The 19,576-nt window shown below is 32.4% G+C and overlaps 1 protein-coding gene across 8 annotated transcripts in view; it reads right to left on the minus strand.

Annotated features, from left to right (window-relative positions):
- loco (regulator of G protein signaling family member locomotion defects) overlaps positions 1-19,576 on the minus strand; it is a 94,133-nt gene that overhangs the window by 17,223 nt on the left and 57,334 nt on the right. For 4 of the 8 annotated variants that reach the window (XM_023158993.2, XM_023158992.2, XM_023158990.2 and 1 more), the window contains exon 2: positions 14,877-15,018. The exons of 3 other annotated variants lie outside the window; for them this stretch is intronic. In XM_023158993.2, the coding sequence (XP_023014761.2) occupies positions 14,877-15,005 (129 nt within the window). In that variant the 5' untranslated portion in view covers positions 15,006-15,018. Of the gene's footprint in view, positions 1-2,712; positions 2,773-14,876; positions 15,019-19,576 lie in introns of those variants that run through there. One more of the 8 variants, XM_023158995.2, reaches the window with a different exon arrangement.

Consider the following 19,576-nt stretch of genomic DNA (forward strand, 5'->3'; position numbering starts at 1 on the left):
AGAACACACAGTATAACCAAATTCTGTTAAAACTTTCTCTTTGAATGTTATTCAAACGTCGTAATATATTTTTTTCTGATTGATTCGACCGTTACTTGATGAAGATCCATAGTAATTTCATAAACTATACCTCACGATTTTATTTCCACAAACTTTATTTGAAAAATATATCACGACATGTTTCGCTAACCTACCAGCTTTATCAACAGTGATTTGAATAGTAGTTTCTTCTTACGCTAATATTTATATACCACAGGTAACTGCAATTGGGACTACCTCCAAGAAATTACCTGAACCTCTACCTGAGGTACCTCTTCAATTATGATTATCTAAATCATATTACCTCACTTATACATCAATAATAATAATAAGAAAACAAGTTCTATAATGTTTGAATTCATAAGTTTATTAATTTCCATTGCTTCCAAATGATTCAGTGTCAAACCTTCATTTTCTAGGTGTGAAATTTGTGTTAAAAATATGATTTTCTTCTACAAGATGATTTGAATATGTTGAAATTTGTTTTATGTACATAGCTCATATGATGTTTCTGGATTCGATTCCTAAATGTCCTGCCAGTTTGGCCAATATATACAGGACACGTTCCACACTTTAATTTATATACTCCTGATTTCTCGAATTTGGATGTTTTGTCTTTATTATTTTTAACTAACTTTCCCTTCACATTATTTGTTCTATATGCAATTTCAATACATCGTTCCTCAAAAATGAAGCCACTTTTTCCATTGTTTGTCCAAATTACGTTAAAAAAAATCTGTTTAAAATCCGTTAATCAGCTGTCGCCCCCATACGAACGACAACACTCAGAAGTTGAGAAACTTGTGCGAGCTAAGGACTAACGAGGTCTTACCTTTCAACGTGTGATTCCTAACACGGCTCCTAATACGGCTCTATAATTTTGATTATCTCTATAGGAAAAACGTCTCGAATCGCTTTTGCGTACACTTTTTTGTAAGTATTTTGTTTATTTATTCGGCTTTAAACCTATTGTTTACTGCAATTTGCTTGATGATATTAAGTTCTTTATTGAAATTATCTATTAAAAGAGGAACATTGACTAATCTGTGAATCATGCTATTGTAAGCTGCTACTTTGTGTTGATATGGATGGGTAGAATCGTAATTCATAGTAATTTCCGTATAGGACGGTTTGCGATAAATTGAAAAATTATGGTTGTTGTTCATTCTACTAATTGTTAAGTCCAAGAAATTGACTGCTTCTACTTCAATAGTGAATTTAATGTTTTCATGAATTTTGTTAATATCCCTATGAAAAGTATCTAATTCTCTTGGTACCTGTAAAACATACCAAAACGTCATCCACACATCTATGCCAATACAAGAAATTCTTAATTAAAGGATGTTTGAAAATCTACTTCTTTAGGTTATCCATGAACATTTCCGCAAGTAAGGGACTTAATGGATTTCCCATAATTAAACCTTTTGAAGATTAATTGCCAATGTGATGACATTTCGTGGCGAAACGTCATCACCGCGAAGGAATGCAGTCGGGAATCGCCGGTAAAATTCTTGTACCTAACCGACTACAGGACCGACTAGAAAGGACCGTTACAGATATAAGTTCGTTTTCTTGACCCAAGAAGGCAGTTCAGAAATTGAATCGAGCGGCTAAACAAGAAATTCAAACAGTGAAAATAAGCGTTAGTTGCTAAGTGTTGTAATAAATAAATTAATCTGTGATTAGTGAAATATTGTTGGAAATACATTTTTTAAGACAGTTAATTCTTTAATTTGTTACAAGTATTGAAAATAAAATCGAACAAAAGTATTTAACAAAAAAGCGCATTTATGTTTTAAATCCGATTCAGGATTCAAGAAACACTTTGAGATTTTCACAACACAGTTTTACAAAAACGCAACACGTGTTTCATTAAACAATAATTTCTTCAAGCGTGTGTAACGCCCGAAGTATAACACGCCTGAAGAAGCTATTGCATAGCGAAACACGTGTTGCGTTTTTGTAAAACTTTATTTTTTACACCTTACATGTTCATTATTACCGATATTATTTTTTCACCATTATTATGTTTCGAGTGGCGTAGAAATCACATAGTCTGTGTCTTTATTATTTATTATAGATTTTAAAACAAAAGCATGTCTAGTTATAATTATTGCATTAAGTATGAATCGTTATGTTAAACGCCGTTATTGGATGAAGGAGTGGTTAGAAAAACGGGAACACCATTCACATTTAGTGTTAATGAAAGAAATAAGTGATATGAAGGAAGCGATTGATCATAAAAATTATTTTCGTATGGACGAAGACACTTTCTATAAATTATTGCAAATGGTACAACGAATTTTAAAACGAAAAAATACGGTTATGCGGAACAGTTTACCAGTTAATGAAAGATTGGCTTTAACTCTTAGCCATCGGAAGAAGCTTCGAAGATTTGAAGTATTCAGTTGTAATGTCACCGGCTTCAATATGTACAGCTTTTCTTGAAATATTGAACTGAGTAATGACGATATAATGGGGCCCTCACTTTACACGATCATTATTACTGACAGTATTCCCTCCCACTGCTAAGAATGATGCACGAAAATCAAAATATCTGGATACGCTTCATTACCGTTTCAATACTTTACACGTTCATTATTAAAGTCATTATTTTCAGCTAATGACATTATTACTAAACGTGTAATGTGCTCTTATACATTTATGTAGTACCTCATAACTCTTCGATAGAAAGACACTTTTAGCAGCCTGCAGCATTAACAGAATAAACAATATTTTCAGGACCGATCAGATAACTCGCACTTGTTTCATTGATATCATTTTCTCAAACAACGTATAGATAAGGCAGTGTTTTAGAGAGATAAGAACTTTAGTCTGGTGTGCGACCAGGTTCATGGGTAAATATTTGTGGAGGCGACGATGATGCAAGAAAAATGATTTATACAAGCAAAAATTCATAAAAAGTTGTTGGTCCAAGAATTGGTGATAAATTAGTGATAACAAATAAGGCGTAATTCTCGAAACAGTGATGAGATAAAGAAGAAAAGGACTGAGGAAATGTGCCTAGAACACACCTACAAATGAAAATAATTTTATTTTGACCGGCATTGATTGTTCAGTTCCTTTGATGTTTACTTTCATCAAATGCGAAAAAATAACGTTTGAGGAAGGCAGAATTGATTTATCAACATTAAATACAGGCGTATGCTGATAACATACTATTATACATGTACTTTAAAATCGATATGAGTATGCTGAGGCACAAAATCTCTTCAACACTGATCTTGATTTGATCAATGGGCTAATAATTTTAAAGTTAATCCAAATAAAACAATGATGATGCATTTTGGATCGCAGAAGAATCGTAAATTTGCAGAAAACAATTTCCATTTAGAACTAGGTCATACTGTCTTGACTCCTGTCAATACAGCTAAAAACTTAGGGGTGATGCTTGACACTGATCTTAGATTCACTTGTCGTGTTAAAAATTTAATGAAAAAAACTTATATGCCATTGAAACTCTTATACTGTAATTGTTTTATTTTGAGCCAACCTCTAAAAAGAATGCTCTGTGATAGTTTGGTGCTAATCCATTTCAACTACTGTGACTTCATATATGGGCTATACTTATATAATTCAGATAAAAAAATAATACACAAAGTGCAAAATTCTTGTTGCCGTATAATTTATGGACTTCTAAGTAAGATTCAATTTCTGAAGCCTCTAAAAACTCACGCTGGCTCAGTATGGATAACCGTATGATTCATCATTTGGGTTGTTTTTTTCATAAATTGATTACCCTTCCCCATTCTCCCCATTTAATACAAAAACTAATTTTGCATGAAAATATTCACTCTAGAAACATTAGACATAAAAACAAATTAACTATGCCACAACATCGCACTGCATAGTTTCAGAATTGAGAGATCATTTCTTTTTGGTGCTGTGAAACTCTATAATTCATTGCCCGAGCAATTGAAGAGATTCGAAATCAAGAAATTCAAATACAAATATAAAAATTATATATATGATAGTCAGTAATGTCAATTTTTGCTCATTGGACAAATTGATAAAAATAACAGATCAATTATATTTAGTTATTTATCAATTCTCTTCAGAGGATAATCACAAATTAATATTTTTATTATTTCGTGATACCGTCACTGTTAATTGTCTTTTATTTCTGTATGTTCGCGTGCATTATGGAGTGGTGCTTGTTGGTTGAGTTAGAGTAGCTTTGAGCTAGACTTCGCCAATGAGTACCAGAATCTCCTGTAACTTATTTTCAAATTTATCTTTGTATTGTTTTTTGTATTATCAATAAAGCAGATTTATTATTATTATTATTAAATTGAAAATCTAAAAAATATTACAGAGTTTCTAGATAATTTTTGAAACTTTGTGAAACTCAACGCTTCCACAATGATATCATTGAAAATTGATATTCAACAGACTAATATTCGTCCAAAAAATGTTGGAATCTTCCAAAAAAAGAAAGAAAGCATTCAATTTCAATAATTAACTCTATACAAAGTTTGTAGACCATGCGAAGAAGTAACTTTCAGACACAAACTGGAAGAAAAAGCCTGTAGTTAAATTATCAAATATCAAAATTTAAAATTTCGTAATATCAAGATATTATTTTATCACAACAGTTTTTTCAGCGTTTTCCTAGAATCATTGGATTGCTAAGAAAATATCGAACCACTTTAGACAATCATAAAATAATTCAGTACGAATAAATTTATCAAATTTTTTTTCACTTAGGTATTACTTTCATTATGATACTATAAAAGTAATCTGAAATGAATGTAAAAGGGAAATGATACCTTACTGAGAATAAATTGAGTTTATAAATTTATTATTTCAACTGACAGGTTTCTTTTGTTTTATGAACCGCTTGAGACATTTATTAACGGACTTCAAAATATTCAATTTTCTTTAAAATCAAATGCCTGACAGAATTTCTATCACATACCTTCAAAAAAACGGTTTCAACTAGTACCTAGTATATACGTACGACTTTTTCTCAACTTTTTCAAAATTTATGGTTGAAAGTTCGACTCTGCCTCACTCAAACATTCATTGTTTACTTTTGATCTAAATTGTTGTAACCTACATTAATGTCAGGAAGCTGATCATTTCATGCATGGAAATCAAATCACTATATAAGGATTACGTTACAATAAAATCCTGAAAAACCTCCCAAAAAATATTTAAAAAACTGAAAAATTTTAAAATTACACTACAAAATACATTAAATATTCACAATTTAAAAATTACTAAAAATCGAATAATATACATAGGATATGCAAGAAATATATTCTTTGACGTCATATCAATGATACGTTTCAGCAAGTTAGTACCTCTTCTCTTCCCACTATCTGCTGTTGGAAATTGACAGAATAACAATTATTAAAACCTGTGGGTAAGCAATATCGTTCTCGCGAGATCTCTTTTTTGCGAGATAAACGGATAACTCGGATAACCAAGATAGCTCGGAAACCGCGCGGTTTCCGAACGGGTTTTTTCAGCACGGTTTCCGAGCGGTTTTTTATTTTCATGTCAATCCCTGCATTTAAATGGAATATGACAGTGTTTGCGATTTTTAACAGCCGACCGATCATCGGAGGGCAAGGGCGACCAAGTAGAGGGAGAACCCAGATAAACGATTGGGACCCGACACTGCCCGACAGTGTTGGATATTTCCTAGAGGTTTTTCAGTTGCGATTCGGGCATGGAAGTGAAAACTTCAATTCGTAGGGTAGAAAATAATCCTTGTTTGTGGGACAAACGCGAGTTTGTACTACAATCTTTCTGTAGCAAAGGCCGAACAACTGCCACAAGTTCATCGAACGATTTTATGGACATTCGGTAATAGGTGAAAAATTTGTTTGCATGTTCTCCGATTTTTCTGTAGAAAATAGAAAACCTTTCTTCTCCGTTACATTTTCGGTGGTACGGGTGCACGTCGTACCTTCTTGGGTGGCACCTTCTGTTTCCAAAGCGCAAAGGAATACCACCATTTGATGGTGAGATATTGCAGCAGCAGCAGATTTCATAGTTGCTTTGAAGGCGCGAACGATATTAGAGGACGACAAGGGAATATTTCCTCTCCAGTCTTAAACCCGGACTGTCAGGAAATCGCTCAAAAATCGCGGACACTGTCAGGTAATCACTGTAGCGATGTTAACCAAGCAATTTCCGCTCGGAAATCGCGCTGGAAAAAACCGCTCGAAAATCGCGAAGTATGTCACCGGCCTTAGGTTTATGATTCTTGAACTGGAAGAGCTAACAATACCATTGGCAGAAAAATTAGGTGGCTCCTTGAGAAAGCGCATTGTTGAGCGAGGACAAATTTGACAGCATGCTTGTTAGGTATATATTAGAGATCCAGCTAAATACCAAGCAGATAAGAAAGGGTTTGCAAAAGACGAAACCTTTGAATTGTCTCCGAAAAATGTGGTTCGAACTGAAATTAAATCAATTGATGGATGTAGCCGTTAGTTACTACGTGGTATAGGAGATCATCATAAAAAATGAGAAATGATAATGTCTACGTCTAATACAACGTATTGGTTTGAAAATGTCCTTAGTTGCAAATAAAAATGGTAAAAACCATAGAAATTATTATTTCTCATTTCTCAAGAAATTAAATCACTCATAGAGCGCTTGCATTCGCAACATAGTATGACTAATTCACAGATTCAGACAAGTTCAGATCCATCTTGGTCGATCGCATAAACATCAGCATCAGCTGCCACCGCTAACGATATTGCTGAACTTGATGACGATAATAAAACGCTTTCATCTGTTCCTGAGATACACAAGAGTATTTCATTGCAAGAATAACTTCGGTAAATATTGATTGTTGCATTCAAAGAAACAGAAAACTAACTACGAATTTGCTGGAGGAAATGAATTTATCGAGTTGGGGGGTCAAAAGGTGAACTTTTGTAGTTCGCGAATGACTGCCTGAATCAGAGAAGACCTTCTTAGCGGCTGTTTATTTGCTTCTCAAGGAGCTACTTTCAAAATAATTCGTAATGATGGCGTGTGATGTGAACTGAACAAGCCTTTTATTTGATTGGTATATTTTGTTAATTAATCTCTAATTTCTAATAGATCTCTGAGATTAATAGTCAACTTAAGTTAGTTAATGAGTTTCATTTTAATTTTCATTTTGTTACGTTATGTTTCATTATTGAGAGACTTTTGTTTGATATTAAAGGACTGGTGGTTTATTTCATTATTCATTTGATTGGATACGTCAAAGTTTGCTACTTGTGAGTTTATTTAAAAATAATAATAATAATAATAGATATTATACGTCGAACAATGTTAAATTTCATAATACCATAATACCTATTTCATATTACTATGTCACAAAACTGCCAATCTCGCGAGATCTCGAATTTGGCGAGATCTCTCGGAATAAACTCGCGAGGTCTCGCCTAAGTCGCAATCTCGCGAGTTTGCATTCTTTACCCAGATCCCCTTATATAACACCGCTAGATTTTTTGAGATACGTGACATTTAACATATAATAATAATAATAATAATAATAAAGTTCATTTTATTCATAATATACAATTTCAAATAACCTATTACTAATACATTACTGAGAAAAAAAATAAAATGAACAAGGCACCACGGAAGAAACTTCAAAAGAGTTTTTTTGTGTGTGGTATAGCCAACCTACTGAAAATGGAACTGAATATACAAAACTAGTTCAATTCATCCTCGATGAAGTAAATATAAAACAAAGAATAATATTGAATCAACTCGTGTATAGACAGTTGAATAGAGGAAAGAAAAAAAAATAGACAAATAACATTGTGCGGAAAAATTCTAGCTGTCAATTTTGAAAATGATTGGCAAGTTAACAGGCAAGTGTAGTGTTGTTTTAATTTTACTAGTTGATGGTTTCACGGAATATATCATCATAACAGTTTCTCAACCAGTTTTCAATTTGTTTTTTGAATTTATTTTTATTTCTTATACTTTTTATCCTATCTGGTACCGAATCCCAAAATTTTGCGCCCATGTAGCTACAATGCCTTTGACCGACTAATTTTTTACATCTTGGTACTGAGGCAGTACGTTCTTTGTTCCTAGTACTACGAATATAGGGATGTTGATGTTTGTTGAGTGATATTTTGCCCTCATGAATTTTGGAAGTGATTTTCAAGTAAAATAACTGTTTGATATACATCAATAATATCCTGGAAATATTCCACAATGTTAAACATGTCAAGAAATAATAATTTTTCTTTGCCAAGAGCAAACATTTTGAATACTTTTTAAAATGAATTGAAATAATTTTTGAATTGAATTTCCACCTAAATAATATTTATTGATTATCTGAAGATTCTTCAAAACAAACTACAACATTAAAAAACTTTGAAACTACTAGTTCGATTCTCAATATTTAGTGTTGGTAGAAAATTAACGAAATTCTCCAATAAGGTGTCATAAGACCCATCATTTATTTGAAGACCTTAAAAGGTTCAACTTTTTTAAAGACCACACTGTATCAGTTTCAACTCTGTTTACATTCGCAATGCATAACCATCTAGAACCGACGTATCTATTCTCTATTCAACCATAAATTAAATAACTTTAACAGAAAGAGGTGGGTGTGAGCTAATGAGCATGTTTCATGATTTTCGATTTATATTTCATTTGGTAGTAATTTCAAATTGAAAAATAGTGTACTTTGTTCTAGCTCTCTAAATAGCGTTGTTTTGCCGTAATTAATTATTAAAAATAGTATTTTTTTTGGCCTGTGACGTCACGGGCCTAGTCTCGCTTCTTGTTCAAATGACAAATAGGAACAATACTAATAATGAACAATGCCAAATTGTAAAATTCACGGAGCGTATAAACAGTTTCCTGTTCATTCGTGATTCAAAGTAAAATCACACTCACTTCCGACAACTAAATCTAAGAAGAAAGAGTAAGAAATGCATTGGAAGGGAGAATTAATTATACATGTGATCCAAATAACACAAAACGCAAAAAAACCCTATTTTTAATTTTTTTTTTTTTTATTGATTCATACCAAAGATGGTTTGCTTAGTTTTGTATCATTCATATACTTATGTTGACGCTGCGCTACTTTAACTCACATGCAGATACTTTTTAATGTTGAGTTCGTCTTTTACTATAACTTTATAGATGTGATTAAAACTTAATACTGCAACAAAATTTGTGGTTGTAGTACTAAAAACGTTTATTATTGATTATTATTATTATTATAAACGACTGGGTTGATATATTTACTCTTTTACTCTATGTATTATTATATTTATGTCCTGGAAAACTTGGGTTTTACAAATATCACTATTAAAATGTTTATTGACATCAGTGATACAATGGGCAAGACACCTAAATCAATTAGTTACATAACAATTTATAAACAACCAACACATTATATGATATCATTTCTATAGATAAACTATTCGATGAAAACAATTATTTTTTTTAAGATACAGCCTCGACACGAGATAAAGCTATCGAAAATTAACGGGAGTAAGAACCAACAGTTTCTCACATCATTTTGTTTGTTTAGAAAGATGGTCCGTCTTATACGATTGACCTGACCTCTGAGGGAAATATTAGGAGTTTTCGACTAATTCATTTGTTTATGAGACCACATTTCATTATTATTATTAGTGGATCCTAACTGGAATCAATGTGAAAACCTTTATAGAATTTCTATTGTAACACAAGAGTTCAAATTAATTTTAGAAAAGTTGAGTGAAGCCTATGGCAATAATCTTAGTTTATATTTTTAAAACTATTATTGGTAAATATCGGATTTAGTGAAAAAATTGATTAGTTTGAAAAGTTCAGTTTTTCTGTTGCAGAGCTCCAAGGAAAGGAAAACAGTTTTGGATATAACTAAATATTGCAATAATTTTCAGACTATTTGAATAAATATATATAGGGAAAGGCTGAATGCAGTAGGATATGAAATAATACAAAATTGATTTCATGCAGAAAAATGAGCAATACAATTATCTTATTGGAGATAATTTTGGAGAAATATGCTCCATTTTGTTTCAATATAAAACTAAAAAACACAAAATAACCTACAACATTCCATATATGACATGAGAGTTCATATTAAATCTAGGGATTTATAAATTTTTTTCTAACTATTAGGTTGTTTCAAAAGTTCTGTCCGTTTGTATGAGTCTATTTTGAACTGTAATATCTCAGTGAGTACTTATTCAATTTAATCGAAATAAGCGACATTTAAATCAGTGCACTTTTGCCAACCTAACACAAGTCGATTGATTCTGTCAGCATAAAAATTGTGTGCTCGGGATTCGATGAAATCAACGAAGGCCGTTTTTACCTGGTCTTGATTGGCGAAAGTTCTACCGGTTGGAAAGTTATCGAAGTGTTTGAAAATATGGTAGTCGATTGGCGAGAGGTCTGGGGAGAATGGTGGTTGAGGCAGAACTTCGACGCTCAATTTTCAGAGGGTGATTTGTGAAATGTGCGGACGGGCGTTGTCGTGGATCAGGATCGGCTGGTGTTGAAGCAATTCTCGGTACATTTCTTCCTGTGATGATTTGGCCCGGTTGCAGAAAGTTATAGTGAATCACACCAGTCGCTGACCACCACAGAGTAACATGGTCTTTTTTCGTGTGTTTTCGCCTTTGGGAAGTACCTGGGTGGTTCATCAGTGTCCAACCATTGTCCTGAACGTCTCCTGTTTTGTTATGCAACAGCAAAAAAGAACAGACCTCTAAACGTGGCAATGGGGAATGTTCCTCAATTTGGGTTATTTCAGCAAATGCAAGTTTGAACAAAATAAAGTTGAGTTTAATTCATGAGTTTTTCAAATTCACTTCGAAAAGTATTCAAATTGATGTTTCAAATGTTGGGTTTCAATTTTTGGAAGGATTTGTTTCTAATTCACATATTGGCAACAGCGCCTATATCAAGATGAAATAATTTATACGTACCTAGATATTCTACTTTAAAAAAGGAAAATTATCTTTATAAATCAACAATTAAGGCAAAATATAAATTATAGTTCAATACCACCTCCATAAGCCACATAAACAACAGTTGTTTTGTTATTTATTTATATAGAGGAAGACAGGTTAGGTGCACAAAATGTCATATGTCACAGAATCCATCTAAATGTTGAATGTATTAATTCATTCATCTTTTTTAAGTATTTAACTATTTTTTAAAAGAAAAAGGTCGAAATGATAAGTTTAAAATGTGTTGTTTTAGAGCTCTTTTATGAAAACCACTTGATTTTCGTCAGTCAGAACATTCCTCATTTCTGTCGATAATTAAAATCGTAAGGCACCCACTTTTTGAGAATTTTGACCTTTCCAATACGTTTTGAATCATCATAAACCACATGGGAACCGACGCCCAGTTCTTCCGTTTGTGAAAATGATCATTTGGTGATCGAAACACGTGTCGAGGTGTTTTGTTGTAACGTTCAAAAAAGTCATTGACGTTGATGAAAATACCAAAAAAAATTTGCCAGTAACTTTTCCACATATTTTTCGGATGTTTTACAACGTACGAGCACTTGGAAAATATTTATTTCAATGGACGCGCAGAAAGCAATGCAACTTTCAACCGTGTAATTTCTCAATAGAAAGGCGTAAAAGAAATAGTATCTGTGATTCACGAACTGATATACATTCGATTGTGTTTTATTTCAACTTCACGAGTCGATTAAGGCATGCCAAAGGAGTTAGTAAGCGCTCAATTGGTTAAAATAGCAAGACAGTAGCTTTAATATATACACAGAGTTCTGGTTTTCAAAGCTCGCCAAAAATATAGCGATTAATGAAGGATTTCATGTATTCAAGAATGTACAGTGAGGGGCAAAATTATGGAATAAACCTATTTTTTCAAGAATAGACGGCTTTGGAGAGAACTACCGAAATAGGTAAATTTTTATTTTCAAATTATGATTTTTTGCATATATATCATACTAATAGCGATATCCATTAAGGCGTGATGACGTAATCATCGATGATTTGAAAGTTTATTCAATTCTCTATTCAGTTACATAAATATTGACCTGATTATTCATACGGGGTGTTAAAAAAATATCAAATTTTAGAATTGACTTAATTTACACAAGAAGTATATGTGTAATTATTATTTTTCATTAAATACTTGATAATCTCTCGGGTAAAATGAATTGTTTCGTCTCTTGATGTATCACAGCTGATTAAAAAAACTTGAACACTTCACAAGCCACTGTTTGAAAAGAGATTTTCCCACATCGTATAACCCCCAAAAGTTGAAGAAAAAAAAAAAAGAAATAAAAACCATGTCCCGCCTCCATTTTAGTTCTCAATGTGTTCAATAAACATTATACCTCTTGTGAGAGTTAATCATTTATAAAAAAAAATGAATCGGGTTTGAGAAAAAATTGGGATGTGTTGACCTCATTCTATAAAATTACACTCGCCTGAATAGAAGCTCACAAGTTCCAAAAGATTATTTCATAAACCTATAAAAAACCTAATGTCAAAAACTAGTATCTGCTATAGTCTATTTCAAAAGAGTGTAGAGTAATAAATCATGAAGTGTCATAAAATTTGCCTGAATTTCGTTGTCGTCCATGGGCGTAGGTAAATCTTAGGATTATTAAACTTAATAATTAAAGTAAATTAAAAATTACAGACATAGATAATAATAAATGGCCATTTTTGGGAAGTAATTTGGTCTAAAACTAAGTACCTACATGTATTTAGGTAAGTAAAATTTCTTAAAAAAAGATTAAGATTAATTTTAGTGGTTCTTGTAAACTTATTTAATATGCAATTTGGGTTCATATACTTGAGCATGATTTCTCAAAAAAGGGTTAACACTTAGTTCCGAGGTGCCATGTCATTATAATAATCCCTTTTTGACCCTGCCCACCAATCATGCAATACCTATTAAACCCAGGTAATTAAGAAAAAGGGTTTAAATATATTGTAATGGTGTCTTAAACATTCCAGTTATAATAGTAATTGTTACTACACCAATTAAACGTACAGTGATATTGTGATATAGAAATAGTGAAAAAGTTATAAAATGGGGACATTTACTCCAAAGAAAAGAAGTGTAAAAAATTCTCCGCTATCTGTTTGCGAAAAAGTTATAATTTTAAATGTATATGATTGCATGAAACACGATCACCCTAGTTTGTCTGTGCAAGAAAGTGTTGAGCGATGTGCCCGAATGACTGGAATTGGACAGTCCACGATTTTTAAATTATTGCGAGAAAGAAAGATATCAGGCCAGGTAAGTCCATGCAAGAGAAAATCAGGAAGACCAATAAAAATCTTAGATGAAGACACCAAATGTGACATTCGAAGAAAAGTTCATTCGTTTTATTTTAAAAAGGAAATACCCACTCTTGAAAAAATATTTATCAATACGTAAAGTTCGTTCGTGTGTGTTTGTGAGTATTTCCCGATTTCGGTTCGTATATATTTTATTGTTACATTTTATATTTTTTTAATAACACTGTTCTGCTGTATTAAATTTTTATTTCCTTTAATATAATTTTTATGAATGCATATTCTTTTGGCAATTATCCCACTAGCGCGCCTCTGGCTCAGTATTTATCCGTCGATAACAATGGACAAATCCCTTAAAACAGGGTGATACCTACCTGCTCTTTATGAAACGACATAATTTTGCAATGCGGACTAGGGAAGTGACAGAATTTATTGACGGATCACCCTGTAGCGCTTTTGAATACTTAATGAGATTTTATTACTCTACACTCTTTTGAAATAGACTATAGTATCGTTTGTTTTGAAGAATTTTCCGAATAACATTTTATATTACCTTCGAAGGAATAATATAAAGTAGGTATATATGTAATAAAGTATATATTAAATTCTTACTCAATTTTCTCAATATTTTTCATATTTTTTGAAAGTTTGATTTGACTCACAAGAAAGGCTGTAACCTAGTGTTAACTGAATCCTTCGAGGGCCAAAATGGGGGGTGGGACATAAAAAGACAAGTGTTTCTTAAACTTCTTAAGGTTATACGAAGGGGGAAAATCTTTATATAAAGGTTTGGGATATCAACATATTTTAGACTTGATGGTGCTTTATATATTCCAATAGTGATGTGTGAAATATTCAAAATCGTCGAATTAAATTATCGACACGGTCAGTAATATATGGGACAATGGAATATTTCAATATTAAATGATTACTAGAATCGAAAATACAGATTCTCATTTGAAATTCAATATTTAGGGATGGCTGAAGTCGAGCGATACTTTGTAAAAAATGTCTACGAACTTATTCTGATAAGATTATTTGGTGAACTTCTGAAAACAAAGAATATGCAACCAAAAATAAAACTTGGCATTTTCCCGCTTTTCCCGTATATCTCCGAAATCATTCAGTAATACTCTAAAAACAGAGGGCTTTGCCATAATTCACCCAACTATTCATTCTTCACAGATTCGAATTTGAATACCCCTCTGTATGTTGACATTTATTTCAGTGTTTAACAAAAATTTTCCTTTTGTAGAGCCCTAAAAATGACTTAAATTTTGAAACGTCACCAAAAATTTAAATTGTTTTTTTACGATTCTCATCCCAAACATTACAATTGATACTACTATATTGCCAAGTTAGTAATAATACAAATAAAACGATCTTAACTATGTGATCAATTCAGACGCACTCTTGTTCAGCTTGTCCTGTAACACCCTGTATATCTAACGCGTTCCACTTACGCTTGACCTGCTACACGCCGAACGCATAACGAAACAACATCTGTGTATACACTCGGCCACTGACACAAACAAACAATAAACAAGGCCACAAAAACGTAACAACATAGATAAACAATTGAAAATGTACCTGGGGGACGACGTCTGGAGGAGCGTAGATGGAGGCGGGCCTCCTCGGCAGCCGCTGTGACCCCGATCTCCTGAACGAATTGATTCGCTTGAAGGACGGCCGCATCGCCACCACCAGACCAGCACCCATATGGTTTCCATCTCTATATAATACCACATGCAACCCAATTAGACTATGTCAAATCTACAGTATTAATATTGAAAATATAAGGGTGATTTCAAATAACCATAAACGTTGCTTACAATTATGGTGGTGAGTCTGAAGCTGAAACGCCGAATCGGCAACATTTGGATTTTCGAAAATGACGATGACAGCTACCCTTACCAAGAAATCATTCATGGAATTAACAGAATACTCAATCTACGAACATCAAAGATAAATGAGACTCTCCAAAATGGTCAATTGCAAAGCCAATTTTCGAAATTGACTCCCGAACGACATTCGTCCTATGTCTTTCACTGCAAGGCAACAAGATAAAACTAGAGCCCAAAAACAAGGCATTCGTTATACAACACCTGACGAATGCATTGTTGAAATACAAGAAGGTGTATCTTAAAAAGAAAGAGTATAGTTCGGTGGTCGATGTCGAATCTTGATTTTGCAACTGACTGCACTTATCTTTGATATTCGTGAATTATGTCTGTTATCGATACCAAAGATAACGTCTTGAGGAAAGATGTCATCGTCGATTCCTAGTTGGGCTTATCTTCTAAAATGTATTCGTGGTTCAGCCTAGCACCACTTATGATACCTTGGAGAGTCGAAACAGCGCCTGGTGTTGGATCACGAATAATTTGTTTTTGTGCTCAGGTTTCATCAACTTGGTTCATTTTTATTTTAATTAAGTTCAAAGTCTAAAACATCATTCCAAATTATGTCAATTGAAAAACATTATTTTTAGTCTCATAATAGATTTGATTTTTGTTGAAGTTTCAACATGACCATTAGTATGTTGCCTTTAGAAAAACTGTTCACTCACTTAAATGAAAAAATATCAGTACATAATGTTTTTCTTCTTTAGTAGCTTGACTGGACGTTTTTTATGAGTGGAAAGAATATTTGGAAAAACATGAGGTTTAAAACAAAAAAAAACGGTCATCAAGATATATATGGTTACCTATGCTTTTTGACATAGTGTTAAAAATTGTACCCATCTTTGAAGTGAAGTTGCAGAATAATTTCTGATCCAAAGGTAATGCTGAATTTTTCACCAATCCACGTTTGGGTAATGAAAGAAACAGTGATAAGCGTTTTTTAAGATTCATCAGAGAGCAGAAAATCTGTAAGGACACACAAAGACTTTGAAACTTATCCAACTGGAATCCTTGAAAAAACCCAAAGACGTATACCAGTTACTTATTGGTACAATTTCGAGATAAAGTTTGAGGAAGCTGTAAACAACCATCAAACAAACACATTGTAGGGTTGAGATTTTTCCATATGATCTATAAAGGCTCCCACGAGTAGCTAGGAAAGGTATATACGAGTAAAAGAATTTTCCTCACGAAACAAGGCGTTATTCAAAGTCAAGATTCCGCTCAGGGAGTGGGAATTCGAAGCAAGGTTATCAAAGCTATATGGAGGCGTGTTACCAAAAGCTCTAGAAAAATGCAGTTCGTTAATAACTTGGAACTTTCAAGATGCCAAATGATTTCAAAAATTTCGAAAAATCGAGTTTAATATATTATTTAAAAAGAATAGGTAGATATCTAAAAATATTAAAGAACACTTATAACGAATTAATGTATTATCTCAGTTTTATGTAAGTATAATGTTATACAGTATTGTATACAGTATATTGTTTTTACCAGCATACTGTATACAGTATATACTGTTTAAAATAATTATAAAAAATGAACAATTCGAAAAAATATATTGATTTTCTTTTACTCAATTTAATGATGAGACTTTGAATAAGTTGATTGACTACAATGGTTAAAATCACAATTTTTTTACACGTGATTATCAATGTGAAACATCAGAGATAAAATTTAATCAAGTGAATACGAAAAATAAGATACACAATACTTTAAAACATATTGATATATTTTTTGGCGAGGTATTTCTCCACGACTTTACTTACGAAATGTTCAGACGCAATGTCTAGAATCTTCTTTCAACTAATGGATATTCTTCGGAGTATTATCCTTTATTTGCTGTCATGTTGTTGCATATTCATGTTAATAATTGAAAAGGTCGATTTTTTTTGTAATAATCGATATTTCCGAAAACTTCTTGCTTCCGCAAGAAACTGTTGTATTGAATGACGTAATATAGACATTGGTTTTTGGCATTTGCAAAATGAGTATTTTTAATATAGAGTTTGGTCGACGAAAGAATACATATGCGTCATCAATAAAATACACGATGAAACACCAATTTCATATAGCATAATTTTCTTCTACAATTGAAAAAGGAAGACAAAACAGTTAATGTTTACCTCCAATCAGCGAGAGCTCTTATTTGGACTCAGTACAAACGTTAGTCATCGACAATTTCTTACATTTTGAGTGTAACTGATGTAGGGGAAGATGGGGTGCATTGACACATGGGCTACATAGATACAGTCAATATACATCGAACACAAAACGCGTTAGAAGAGCCGTCCGCCACACATAGGAAGATAATCATACACCCTACACGTATCGATGCGCCCCAATATTTTGTTAAATGTGTGTTTATGCAAGACTCAACATATTTTCATGTCTTTATAGAATAATAAAAGTGCTGGCTTAGATACACAAGTACTCCAGAAAAATAAAGAAAAAAAGAACTGCGAAGAGATAAGGGTGCCGCAATCCTAAAATAAGAATAACGGAAACACGCAAAAGATCTGAAAACTTCTCGAAATTTGCTGGGCATAACTGTTAATTCCATCAAAAAAACAAATGAATGGTCAAGGACTATATCTATGGAATCCGACTCTTCAAACTCTTCTACTAATTGAATAGAACTGGCCGATACTTGATGAAAATCCATATTAAAAAACTAATCAATACAGTTTATTGTATGATTTTCACTATAAGGGTTTTACAAAAACCGATAATTCTTCTACTAATATCAGGACTCATTCAATTCTGAAGGTCCTACCATGGAATCATCTGTTGATGATACTGTTGATACTGCCCCACCTGCAGGAAACGATCTTAATGATGGTGACTATATTACGATTATAACAAAGGTAATTAACTCAGCAAAGAAGCAACCTCATAAACATTTTGTTGGAAAAATAGTGCCAATATACCCCGATAACCAGAACGAGTTTCTAGACTCTTTTTTAGAGCTCAAAGCGATTGGAACTTTTGTGTTCCCCTATATAAAACACGAAGCTTCAGTTAATATTCCTAATATTGTGCTGAAATTATCAGATTCTATAGTGAAGAAAGGCACCAGTAGAACAGCCTCTCAACTCAATTTTGTGATACATTTGTCACCTTATACAACATTTCAATGCAGGCTAATTTACTTCATGAAAACTAGTGACGACTGATTAAGCTAATTGAAGAATGATTATGTCTTATTGTTTAAGTATTTTTCATGGCATAATTTATTGTTTGGATTTACTTCTATTTTTATAGAAAAAGCGCAAAAAGCATACATTTCAATTAGTACAAAAGTACACATAATTTATCAAAAAATAAAAAAAATAAGTAATTAATCAATGTCATAAAAATCAATAAAACATATTCAATTTATAGAAATGTTTCTATGAATCAAAGTGCCCCAGTATATGTATCAATGTACCCCATATGTAGTACATTGATACAAATTTTAATTTTTAGTAAATAGGCTCTGAAAAATTAGTTAAATATATATTGAATAGATAATAATTCTTGAATTGGATAATATTGCCAATAAGTCGTATTTTATTGGATCTAAGTAAAAACCGTATTAAGGTGCCCCAACTCCCCCTACTACTACCGTTTGACAGTTTTCATAATGTTTATTGAAAAGTTTCTATCGCTTAAATTCTTCTATGCTAAACAAATAGTTGTTTTAACAACTAATGAACAGTCAATAAATTTAATATCGTAATTATAACTTTTAACCTCAAATTGGGAATAGATTCGCATACTGATATACGAATCACATGTTATCGAAGTAAAAAAATGGAATTTAAAATATGTTTTACAGAATAATTACGAAAGTCTGATGAAATAGTAACAAATTGTTTTCACTATTGGTGAATTTCGAAAATGAAAGCAATTCTTCTGTATATTTACAAGCTATTCGACTGCCTAATTCTTTCTTCTTGTCTTCTTATGACGTTCATACAAAACAAAATTCCAGATAGACCTTACTTTGATTAATTAATTTTTTTTCTTGTCCACTGTGGGATGATATTAGGATCAAGTCAGGATCTTTAGAATCAACCAAAAAAAATATCGTCAGTTACACCTCGCAAAAGGTGTAATAAGACATCTAAGCAGCAGTGAAAGCCATGACAATTCACCCTTGTCACTTTAAACTGATATGGGACTGTAACCATTATCAAGGACATCTGCTAGAGAGATATCAATAAATAATCTGCGATCTAATCGATAACACTAACTTAAAAATCTACAGGTTGAAACATGAGAAGGTCTATTCCACATAATGTATATTCCTTCAGGAAACCAATCAACATAAAACTCAAATCAAGACCTCACTAAAAATAAATTAATTACCCTTATACCAACACAGATGCTCCTCTTTCAATT

This window comes from Leptinotarsa decemlineata, unplaced genomic scaffold (assembly GCF_025532065.1).
Source record: "Leptinotarsa decemlineata unplaced genomic scaffold, Ldec_3_MD MMD2_tig00078422_RagTag_RagTag, whole genome shotgun sequence".
NCBI lineage: Eukaryota > Metazoa > Arthropoda > Insecta > Coleoptera > Chrysomelidae > Leptinotarsa > Leptinotarsa decemlineata.